Source organism: Peromyscus maniculatus, chromosome 7, assembly GCF_049852395.1.
Source record: "Peromyscus maniculatus bairdii isolate BWxNUB_F1_BW_parent chromosome 7, HU_Pman_BW_mat_3.1, whole genome shotgun sequence".
Taxonomy (NCBI): domain Eukaryota; kingdom Metazoa; phylum Chordata; class Mammalia; order Rodentia; family Cricetidae; genus Peromyscus; species Peromyscus maniculatus.
The window spans coordinates 63,367,723-63,380,028 of record NC_134858.1 but is presented as its reverse complement, the minus strand read 5'-3'; the positions used below and the strand labels follow the sequence as shown (position 1 = coordinate 63,380,028).

Below are 12,306 nucleotides of genomic sequence, written 5' to 3'. Positions count from 1 at the left end.
TGAGTTTGAGGCCAGCCTGGTTTATATAGTGAGTTCCAGGCCAACTAGAGCTGCAGAATGTGACCTTGTCTTTAAAAGAAAGAAAGGGAGGAAAGGAAGGAAGGAAGGAAAAGGCAGATAGGTGGGTGGGCAGGCAGAAAGCAACATTCCTACCTTACCTGTCAGTTCCTGCCTCAAGTTCATGCCTTGAGGTCCTACCTTACTTCCCTCAGTGATGAGCTATTACCTGGAAGTACAAGATGAGATCAATCCTCTTGGGGGCTAGAGATGGCTCAGTGGTTAACAGTACTGGCTGCTCTTGCAGAGGACCTGAGTTCAATTTCCAACAGCCACATGGTGGCTCACAGCTGCCTCTACTTCAGTTCCAGTTGGGCTTGATGCCTGCCTCTGACCTCTGCAAGACCAGTCATACTTAGGTTGAACAGACACACATGCAAGCAAAACATTCAATAAAAATAAATAAGGATATTAAAAAAAATAAACCCTTTCCTCCTACCAAAATTGCTTTTGGTCATGGTGTTTTATCACAGCAATAGAAACCCTAAATAAGACACTCTGCTTTGAGTTAATAATCACAGCCATTCAAATCCTCTGTCGTTTCTCTTAGGAAATTTCTTCCCTACAAAGTTTAATGAAATCCCAGCACTCTGGAGGCTGAGGTAGAAAAGTGAGTTACTACATAACTAGGCTGGCCTCAAGCTCCCTGCGTAGCCCAGGCTCATTAATAACCGTCTTTGAGCTCCCTGTATAAACCAGGCTAGCCTCAAGTTTGTGGTAGTCCTCCTGCCTCAGGTTCTCAAGTACTGAAGTACTGAGGTTACAGACCTAGGCTATCATACTTGCCTCTGATTCTTTCTTATTTTATGTGTATAAATGTTTTGCCTGCATGTATGTCTGTGGACCACATTTGTACCTGGTCCCCTCACAGGCCAGAGGAGGGAATTAGATCCCCTGGAACTGGAGTTACAGACACTTTACGAGCTGCCATGTGTGTGCTGGGAATCGAACCCAGGTCCTCTGGAAGAGTAGCCAATGCTCTTAACTGCTGAGCTATCTCTCTAGCTTCAAGCTTCTGGTTCTTTCTAATAAAACATCTCCTTATAATTTCTATTGTCAGATTTGGAGTTTATTGTTAGAAGGAAAAGCTTTTGAAAAGTGCCATGATTTTTTTTCAGTATTCTCAACAGAAGCAAATATTTTTCCTTTGAAAGTAGGTATATGTATATTTATGTGTATAGACATATATTATTTTAATATAAATATATATATATATAATCATCTAGTTATTTAGGAATATCTGCGGCAATGAACTTTTTGGTTTTTTGAGACAGGGTTTCACTGTGTAGCCCTGCTGTCCTGGAACTCACTGTGTAGACCAGTCTGGCCTTGAACTCAAAGATCTACCTGTTGAGGCTACTTTTTATAGCATTCCAAGCAAGCAATATCTTTCAACTGCTGAATGATAATTCTTGCTTCTTCTTTATAGGTATGTACGAATGAAGAACAGGACATTTTACAGCGTGACTCAAACAAAAGCCAGAAACTGCTAAAGAAGCTCATGGCAGGTAAATCTCAGGTTTCTTTCTTGCTTTGTTTTTTCATCCTTTGAGATAGGGCCTCACTATGTACCTCTGGCTGGCCTGGAGCTCACTGGTGCCAGAATTAAAGGTGTGCATCATTGCCTGGCAGACTGTTTTTTGTATGTAAGGGGGCCTCCCTTATTCAACAATTCAATTTTTTTTCTTGGTTTTTTGAGAAGGGTTTCTCTGTGTAGCTTTGGAGCCTGTCCTGGAATTCTCTCTAGACCAGGCTCAGATATCCTCCTGCCTCTGCTTCCAAGTGCTGGGGTTAAAGGCATGTACTGACCCCTCCCTATTTCCCCCACCCGCCTGGCTCAACAATTTTTTTTTTGCTGCTGGTGATTGAAGCTAAGCTATGTCTCAGCCCCTCAACAAGCATTTTTTTAAAACTTCCTATTAAAACTGTATACCATTGAGCAGCAAAATGAGCAGTAATGTTAGATTATAACCCAAAGAAAAAATTCATATCCATATTCATTCTGTAACAAATGATTAAACAATAAGGAAGAGAGAACTCTTACAGAAGATACTGAATAATGAAGTAGAAAAAAATGAGACTGATAGAAAGAAAGTCACCATCAGAACATGAATGACAGTTCGAACTGCTGTGGCCAAGATGTTATGATGGTGGGTTGAAAATTTAAGAATAAGGACATGGAAGATGAAAGAGACTGAGGAGATGCCAGATGGAAGCAGGCTAAGTTACAGCTAAATGCTGGGACTCTTGAATTCTATCCTAGAACAGAAAAATGATAGTAATGAAAATAATTGTAAATTAGTTAATAATAAATTGTATTGATTACTATTAATTATGTTACTAGTAATTAATAGAATTATGCTGATGCAAGTTCTCAGTGATGTCTTGTTTTTGCTTTTTTTATTAAGAAATTTTTTATTTATTTTACATACTGCTTTTTTTTTAAAATGATTTATTTGTTTTATGTACATTACTGTTTTTTTTGCATGTATGTCTGTGTGAGGATGTCCATTCCCCTCAGAGGCCAGAAGAGTGAATTTGATCCCCTAAAAATGGAGTTACAGACAGCTGTGAGCTGCCATGTAGATGCTAGGAATTGAACCCAGGGCCTCTGGAAGATCAGTGTTCTTAACCACTGAGCCATCTCTCCAACCCCCAAAATGATGAAACTATATTTTTTTGTTTGTTGCTTGGTTTTTTTTTAGACAGGGTTTCTCTGTGTAGCCATGGCTGTTCTGGAACTTGCTTTGTAGACCACATTAGCCTTGAACTCACAGAGATCTGCCTGTCTCTGCCTCCTGAGTGCTGGGACTAAAGGTATGTACTATGGTGCCAGGCTCTCAGCTCCAATTTTTCAGTTTTAATCCTTATAAAGATAAATGCTGACATCCAAGGGATGAACATATATAGGAATTGTACTCTTTTTTCTAAAAATGTTGTGTTTTATTTTTGAGAACATCTGACAAAAATGGTTAAGGACCTTTTTGCTAGGGTGACACATACCTGAAGTATTATATTTGGGAGACTGAGGCAGGCGGATTGTTGGAGTTTGAGAGTTTCAGACTATCCTGGATAACACAGCAAAACTCTTATATACTAAAAAATAAAAATAAAACAAAATTGAGCTGGTGAGATAGCTCAGCATGTAAAGGCACCCTCTGCTGAGAAAACTGACTCCCACAAGTTCTCTGCCTTCCATGTGTGCTTCATGGCTTGTACACAGACAGACAGACAGACACACACACCCCGCAAAACAAATAAAATATAAAAAGAAAAAAGTTAAGCTAGGCATGGTGGTGCAAATAAACCTATAACGACAGCATTCTGGAGTCTGTGGAAGGAGCATGGCATGTGTGAAACCCGCCTGGGACACATAGTGAACTGAACATAGGCTAGACTGTTTTTAAAGACATTTTTTTTTTGGCCTCTTTGAGAATCCTTTTCCTTTTCTTTTCTTCAGAGAGATAAGATCTCATGTAGCCCAAGCTACTCTCTTTTGTTGTGGTGGTGGTTGTTGTTTCGGTTTTGTTGTTGTTGTTGTTTCGGGTTTTTTTTTGTTTGTTTTTTTTGTTGTTGTTTTTGTTTTGTTTTTTGTTTGTTTTTGGTTTTCAAGACAGGGTTTCTCTGTGTAACAGCCCTGACTGTCCTGGAACTCACTCTGTAGACCAGGCTGGCCTCAAATTCACTGGGATTAAAGGTGTGTGCCAAGACCGCCTCGGTAAATTTCTTTAAAGAAGAATAAACCAAACATACCTTTTTTTTTTTTTTTCTTGACAAACTGTTAGTATCAGATACCACTTGATGTTGGTTGGGCCTGACCTGAAATGTTTCCATTTCATTAAATGCCTCAGATCATCAGGCTGGAACTAGATCTGCAAATATTTTGTTCATTGCTGCACAACAATACAACAAATTTGTTCTATAAGAGAGAGCTGAAACTATTTGTTTTTCTTATTGAATTTCAGGGGCAGAAAATTCTGGAAAGGTGGACATCTCTACCAAGGACCTTCTTCCTCATCAAGAATCTCGAATTAAGTCTGGTTTGGAGAAGGCTATCAAGCACAAAGAAAAGCTGCTAGCGTTCGACAGAACTAGGTATTGTGGGCTAGACTAACGTGCTAAGACAGAAACTCACCCATAGATTCTCACCATTCGGAGGGCTGGAGAGTCAGTTCACAAACTAAGAGCATTTGTTGCTCTTGCAGAAACCCAGGTTCAATTTCCAGCACCTGTGTGGCAGCTCTCACTCATCTGTAGCTCCAGTCCCTGAGAGATGCCCTCTTCTGATGCCTACAGACACTCGGCAGTCACTCACAAAGAGCACACACATACATGCAGGCAAAGCACACAAAAAGTCATAAAATAAATACTGCTTTGATACTTGATACCTTCTTGGAGTGGAGTGTGAAAGGGCTCATAAGAAAGAAGAGCTAGCTGTATTGGGGGGTTTTATGGCATCTTGGCTTTTCTTTTTGTTTGACAGGGTTTCACTATGTGGACCTGGCTGGACTAGAACTCACTCTGTAGAGCAGTGTGGCATCCAACTCAAAGATCTGCCTGCTTCTGCCTCCCAAGTGCTAGGATTAGACACCACACCTGTCTCTTCTAAATCTTTTTTTTTTTTTTTTAAACATTCTGCACAAAGAACTTACAGATCACATTTATTTATTTAGTAACACATTATCTAGTTGTTGGGTAAAAAATTTTGAAGACTATATTTTCAAACCAAAGAGCAGCTATGTTAAGTAAACCATGTATATTGCAGAACAGTATAAATATTACACAGAGAGCACACAGATTTTTGTGCTAAAGACAGAATTGAAGAAAGTTTAAATTAAGCAAAAACCAAGCCAGGCATATTGGTGTATGCCTCTAATCACAGCACTTGGGAGACAGAGGCAGGAAGACAGATCTCTGTGAGTTAACACCAGCATCATCTACAGAGTGAGTTCCAGGGCAGCCAGGACTACATAGAGAGACCCTGTCTCAAGAAAAAAATAATTATCAAAAACTTCAGGTAATAAATATTTAAGATTTTCTGGTTTAACAGAGTTTTTTTGTTGTTGTTGTTTTTGTTTGTTTTGTTTTTTTAAATAAGGACTAGGGTCTCCATGCATTAGACTTTTGTAAAAATAAAATCCTGGCAGACACGAGCTGCATTCTTTTTACTTAATCCAGAGCCCCAGAATGTATTAAGCACATCTATGAACAATGTCAATTCCTTAAACTCCCAGTACAACCCTCCAGATGCTGACTGTTACACACTCTTTGAAACCACACTGAACCAAGACCCTGTGCTAGAGAAGGCACTGGAACATGCCTGGAGACTTTATTCATGAATTCAGCAAATATTTATTGAAATTGTATTTCTAGCTCTAGGAAGAGCCCGACAGACTTCTGAACCCTTGCCTCAAAGAGCTCACTCTCTAGAGCAGGGCTGCCCAGCTCTCACTCAGTTACTGCCAGCCTTTAATTCACCATACAAGAGATGCTGAGACTAATTTCCTCTGTCAGGGAAAATACAATCTTTTTAAATTTTATTAGTGGGGAGCGGAGATGGGCACACATCAGATTGTGTCAAGGCCCGTACCAAATCTTTCAATACAAAATCATTTTGTACCCTGAATATGAATGTAATTTAAATGTCTTCCTTATGCTTATGTGTGTCAATAATTAGTCATTATGGAGAAACTCGGTCTTAACTAGGTTTATGGTTTTGGTGTATTCAATTTCTGTGAGCTCCAGGTTTATTTTCTGTAGAATGATAGGAGGGTTAAGTTGTCAGAATTCCAGCCATCAAGTTTCTTATCATTACAATCTTAGAACTTGGGCATGTATTAATGAAGAACTAGAGAGTGAGGAGGAGGGGTATAGAAACTGTTACAGTAATAGATGAATAAAATACCCTAAGTGTTAATAATTAAGCCATAGGATTGAGATTTCAATGCAAACACCAGCAGACAGACGGGTCTAGAGTAATAAACCAGACCCTAATGAATTGTAGATGGGGTAGGATATTGAGTAAGTTACTGGAATAACAACTGGTATTGGACAAAACCAAGGTACATCTCGGTCATCAGGTGTAACCTTTGATCCACAGCCGGGAGGGCTGGAGCTTGAATGGAAGGGTGTGTAAAAGGTTGGGCTTGTCAGAAAGGAAGGACAGTGAATTATGATGGTATGTCTTCCACTGCCTGAGGCTGATTAGTTCTAGGAGCAGAACTGAACCTTGCAGTAGACATAAGATAGACATTGCAGCTTCAAGTCAGGAAGAGCTTAGCCTGATTTTAGAACATTCTGGCCTTTCATAGTTGATATGGGAGCCTCCACAATAGCAAAAGTTAAGTGGTAATTAGTCCATATTTGTCAACCCATGACCTACTTGCTGTGTGTGTGTGTGTGTGTGTGTGTGTGTGTGTGTGTGTGTGTGTTCTTTCCACCTTTTTCCTGCTCAGTATCCGAAGGACCCAAGTCATTGATGATGAGTCAGATTACTTTGCCAGTGATTCTAACCAGTGGCTGTCCAAAGTTGAGCGAGAAGCCCTGCAGAAACGAGAGGAGGAGCTGAGAGAACTCCGACATGCCTCACGGCTCTCTAAGAAAGTCACCATTGACTTTGCAGGGCGGAAGATCCTAGAAGATGAAAATCCACTAGCCGATTATCACAGTAGGTAAGTGGGAGGCCTCCGGGGAGTTGGGGGGAGCTGAGAACAGGGGCAGTCTGACTGTGAAGGGTTTCCCTCTAATGGATCTGGTGTTTGGTTTATTTAAAAAATTATGATGCCCGGGTGTTGGTGGAAACACCTTTAATCCTAGCACTTGGGAGGCAGAGGCAGGTGGATCTCTATGAGTTTGAGGCCAGCCTGGTCTACAGAGTTCCAGAGCTACACAGCCAAAGCTACACAAAAAAGAAACCCTGCCTTGGAAAAAAAAAAAAAAAAAAACCAACAACAAAAAACAAATAATAATAATGATAATGATGATGACAGCCCAATGTGTAAAGCTCTTGCTGCCCAGTCTTAGGGCCGGAGTTCACATCCTCACAACCTGTGTGAAGCCATTGTGCAGTACCACATGTCTATCATCTCATTATTCCAATGGCAACATAGACAGAGATAGAATTGCCAGAAGCTCATGGGCCAGTTAACCTGGTGTGTGCAATGACAAACAGCAAGGAAAACTTGTCTCAACCAGGACAGAAGGTGAGGATCAACAACTCAGGTTGTTCCCCGACCTCCATTATACGTACTATGACACATATCTGCCCATACTTTTACACATACATACATGCACACATCATACACAAAAAGATAAAAATAAAGAAATAAAAATGATGGAGGGCCAACAAATTAGCTTGGCAGGTAAAGGTGCCTGCTTGCTAAGCCGATAACCTGAGTTTGCTCTCTGAGACCCATATGGTAGAGGGAGGGAACCAGCTCTGCAAGTTGTCCTCTGATCTTCACACACATGCTATGGCACATGCATTCATGCACATTCTCACACACAAAATAAAATTTAAAAAATGCTAATGATGGTGGGTTAGAAATATATTTCAGTTGTATAACGTGTCTAATATGCACAAGGCCATAGATTAACCCAGGTACCATACACATACACAAATAATTTTATAATGAAGGAGTTCTGTATGGCGGCATATGCTTGTAACCATGGTACTTGAGGGACTAAAGACACAGGATACATAGTATAAGGCTAGCCTGGACTACATACTGAGTTCCAGATCAATCTGAGCTATATAGCAAGACCCTGTTTCACAAATAAAATAACAAAATAGTAAAAACAAAAATAATAAACCCTAGCATTACAAAAAAGTAAAGAAAATGTTTAAGGCTGGGATGGTAGCAAAGTGGTATAGCACTTGCCTAGTATCCTTAAGTCTAGGCCACATTGTTTGCCAAAATATCACAAGAATGATCTCTAGGTCACTTACTAATATTCTTTCCCCTTTGAAACCTCTTGATCTGGGCTGTCATAATCTACATCATTCTTCTTTTTTTTTTGAGCTGAGGCTCTAACCCAGTACATTGGGCTTGCTAGGCAAGAGCTCTACCACTGAGCTAAATCCCCAACCCAATCTACATCATTCTTAGCACCACTGTCTTCCATGCTTCTACTAGGAGCCTTAGTTAAAGCATTCAACTACTTTTCTAGTCCAAAGTCCCAAAGTCTTCCATATTCCTACAACCAACAGCATGATTAGGCCTATCACAGCAATACCCACTCCTGCTACCAACTTCTGTCTCAGTCACTGTTCTACGGCTGTGAAGAGACACCATGACCAAGGCACCTTATGAAAGGAAGCATTTAACTGGGGGCTTGCTTACAGTGCCAGAGGCTTAGTTCATTATTATCATAGTGGGGAGCAGGGCTACATGAAGGTAGGCATGGTGCTGGAGCAGTAGCTGAGAGCTACATCCTGATCCACAGGCAAAGAGAGAGAGAGAGGCTGGGCCTGGCATGACTTTTGAAACCTCAAAGCCCATGAGGATCAGACAAAGGACAGATCTCCTGTAATTGGAGTAAGACAGTTGTTAGCCACCATGTATAACTAACACCAGAGGGAGCCTAGGTCCTTTGGAAGAGCAATCAGTCCCCTTAACTGCTAAGCCCTTTCTCCAGTTCCATAGAACAATTTTCTGACAAATATATTTTTATTTGAATTCATGATTAAGCTCAATCTTTTCTAATAGTTGACGCTTTGCATTATGTGGTGCTTCAGAATTATCACCATTACTCAAAAATGTTGGGTAAGCATTCAGCAGGCCAATGGAATACAGCAGTAAGTAAAGCATGGCAGTGGAGTGGATTAAAAAACCCTTCTCTGGGTCAGGGTATTCCTCCTTCCAGGGTATGATCTCTTTTGATCTATAGTCAGGCACATTATCCATTGAGCCACTGGCCTGCAAAGGTATGATGTCTTTTTGTTTTGGGTTTGTTTGTTTGTTTGTTTGTTTGTTGAGACAGGGTTTCTCTGTGTAGCTTTGCACCTTTCCTGGAGCTCACTGTGTAGCCCAGGCTGGCCTCGAACTCACAGAGATCCGCCTGCCTCTGCCTCCCGAGTGCTGGGATTAAAGGCGTGTGCTACCATGCCCGGTTTGTTTTGTTTTTTGAGACAGGGTCTCACTATGTAGTCCTGACTGTCCTAGAACTATGTCACTATGTAGAACAGGCTATCCTGGGACTCAGAGAGATCCTCCTGCCTACACCTCCTGAGATCCTGATTAAAGAGGTAAGCCAGTACTCCTGGAATGGGTATGCTGTCTTAAGAGCCAGAGGATTCCTGTCTCTGTCCTTCTCTGCCTCTCTCTCTCTTTCTGTGCGTGTGTGTGTAGTGATTATTCACACAGTACATGTGAAGTTTCACTACAAAACTTTAGAAAAAGAAGGAAGCACTGTGTGTTGGACAAGTAAGAGTCCTCTTTAAAAGTTGTGAATGTTGGAACTAGAGAAATGTCTCAGTGGGTAAGAGCCCGTGCTGGGCTTGCTGAAGACCCAAGTTCAGCTTTCAGCACTCACCACCTGTGACTCCAGCTCAGGAAATCCAATGCCTTTGGTTTCACATGGCATTCACATGGACATATTTACACACAGACACACAAATATATACATTGTTTTCGGGGTTTTGTTTGTTTGAGACAGGATCTCTTCTATGTAGCTCTGGCTGTCCTGGAACTCACTATGTAGACCAGGCTGGCCTCAAATTCACAGAAATCCACTTGCCTCTGCCTCCCTAGTTCTGAGAATAAAGGCTTGCACCACCACATCCAGCAATACATAGATCTTAAAAAAGAACAGAAACAGAACCTTTTGTGTCTTGAAGCGAGAATAAAGTCCAGATTAGTATGGAGGAGAGGAAGGGGAACTCCAGTAGGCAGAATAACTATGGTTCATTTAGTAGATGAGTTGTAGAATCCTCTGGGTTAGGCTATTGCTAGACACCTTTTCTAATCTTAGCATGATGTTGATCTTGTTAAGTAGATGAATGAGTAATGTGCCCTACCTATTTTCCTTAGAATTCTTGGTATAAAGAGAAAGAAGGTGGAGTTGGGAACAGGGAAGGTTGTGCATGTCTACAGATAAAACTTTCAATTTCAATTTATTACTAAAGGTTGCAGGTGGTAACTGTGAGCATAGAAGATGACCAGTTATTGCCTCCTTTTGGTTTGTTATCACAGACTAGATGAGACAATACAGGCCATTGCCAATGGAACTTTGGATAGATCCTCTGAAGAGCCTTTGGGAGTGTTGGTAAATCCCAACCTGTACCAGAGTCCTCCCCAGGTTAGTGAATGTTTCCTCTGACTGATAATGAGACAAATAGTCTGTTTCATAGGCCCTTAGATACCAATTTCCTCTCAACATGCCCTTCAACACTTAACCTTGCCCAATATTTTTCTAATTTTTATCAAAACATTTCTGATAAGATGCTTTGTGTTATCTTCTGAATATTGTCATTTAAATGTTTTTATGGAGTCTGGTATATTTTTGTGTGTTTTTAGGTATGGTATATGCAACTCTGTATGTATGTTTGCATGTGTAGGGCTGATGTGTATGTGCATAACATATGTGTATATGTGTGTGGAAGCCAGAAGCAGACATTGGGTACCTTCCTCTATCACTTCCTACCTTACATCTTGAGATAGTACATAATGAATATGTTTTTAGGGCCTGGGAGTATACTCAGTATAGCTCAGTAGTAGAGTGCTTGGCTATGTATGAGGTCCTCAGTTTAATCTTTAGCACTGGTTGAGGGAAAGGATTTTAGAGCCTTTGTCTTCTTGCTTTGGAAGAAACACTAGCCATCCTTTTTTATTGTCACAACTTGTTAGTTTCCTACAATTGCCTGTGCCCTCCAATTAAAATACCTGTAATTCTCTGTTCCCCTTTATAGGGTGAGAGCCTTGTTTACAGCAGTGTTCCACCTTTTTTTTTAGGGCACAAGTCATTCATTTCAGAGTAATAGAATATTTCATACAATCAGGGGTTGGAACTGCTGCTCCAACAGCATCTGTTTAGCTTTTTATGGTACCAGTATGAGACTCTGAAGTATCTCATGAGGAGTTATGGACCAAAATGTTGACCCTGTCTTGGAAAATTATCCAGAATCAAACATAGGTCATTAATAAGTACAAAGTGGAAATAATTACAAGTCTTTTTGTCCTGGTCATTATGTATTTTCTAGAAGAAGGTAGAATTGTAGAGACTTCAGCATTATATCTATCCTTTAAGATGGGACATGTGGGTGAGGATGGTGATTCAGCAGATAAAGGTGCTTGACTCTTCGCCTGAGGACCTGAGAATACTAATTCCATAGGTTGTCCTGTAGCTAGAGTTTTCCTGCCTTGCCCACAGTCAGGACAAATCTTTGTCACCCGCCAGTCCCACAGCCGCTCAGACCCAACCAAGGAAACACAGAGACTTATATTGCTTATAAACTGTATGGCCGTGGCAGGCTTCTTGCTAACTGTTCTTATAGCTTAAATTAATCCATTTCCATAAGTCTATACCTTGCCACGTGGCTGGTGGCTTACCAGCGTCTTCACATGCTGCTGGTCATGGCGGCAGCTGGCAGTGTCTCTCTGCCTCAGCCTTCCGCTTCCCAGAATTCTCCTCTCTCCTTGTCCCACCTACTTCCTGCCTGGCCACTGGCCAACAGTGTTTTATTTATTGACCAATCAGAGCAATTTGACATACAGACCATCCCACAGCAGTTGTCCTATGGCTTCCACATGGGTGCTGTAGCATGCATTACCCACTCTGTCCCCAAAAACGCATGAATGAAATGTAATTTGGAAAAAAACAAAAAACAATAGCTTGGTGTGGTGATTCCACCTTTAGTCTTAGCACAGATCTAACAGGGCTAACAGATCTCTGAGTTCAAGGCCAACCTGGTCTACATAGTATGTTCCAGGTCAGGTGGAGTTACATAGTGAGACTCTATCTTAAAAAAACAAACAAAATGCTGCAACCTTGTTGCCATGTTTGGTACTCCTAAAAATTTATAACATCTCTATACTTTTTGTTCTTATTTAGAAATGAGATCAATTTTTCTTAAGAGAGAGAGAGAGAGAGAGAGAGAGAGAGAGAGAGAGAGAGAGAGAGAGAGAGAGAGAGAGAGAAGCTCCCTGAGCAATGGCACAAACTTGTAATCCCAACATTTGGGAGATGGCAGCAAGAGAATCAGGAATTCAAAGTCATTCTCTGCCACATATCAAGTTTAAGGCAAGCCTA

General features: G+C 40.9%; 1 protein-coding gene across 7 annotated transcripts in view; it reads left to right on the top strand.

Moving 5' to 3' along the window:
• The window catches only part of Trip4 (thyroid hormone receptor interactor 4), a 76,408-nt gene that overhangs the window by 30,358 nt on the left and 33,744 nt on the right, over positions 1-12,306 (top strand). For all 7 annotated transcript variants that reach the window (XM_076576535.1, XM_076576533.1, XM_076576534.1 and 4 more), the window contains exons 5-8: positions 1,487-1,565; positions 4,023-4,152; positions 6,513-6,728; positions 10,251-10,356. In XM_076576535.1, the coding sequence (XP_076432650.1) occupies positions 1,559-1,565; positions 4,023-4,152; positions 6,513-6,728; positions 10,251-10,356 (459 nt within the window). In that variant the 5' untranslated portion in view covers positions 1,487-1,558. The remainder of the gene's footprint in view (positions 1-1,486; positions 1,566-4,022; positions 4,153-6,512; positions 6,729-10,250; positions 10,357-12,306) is intronic.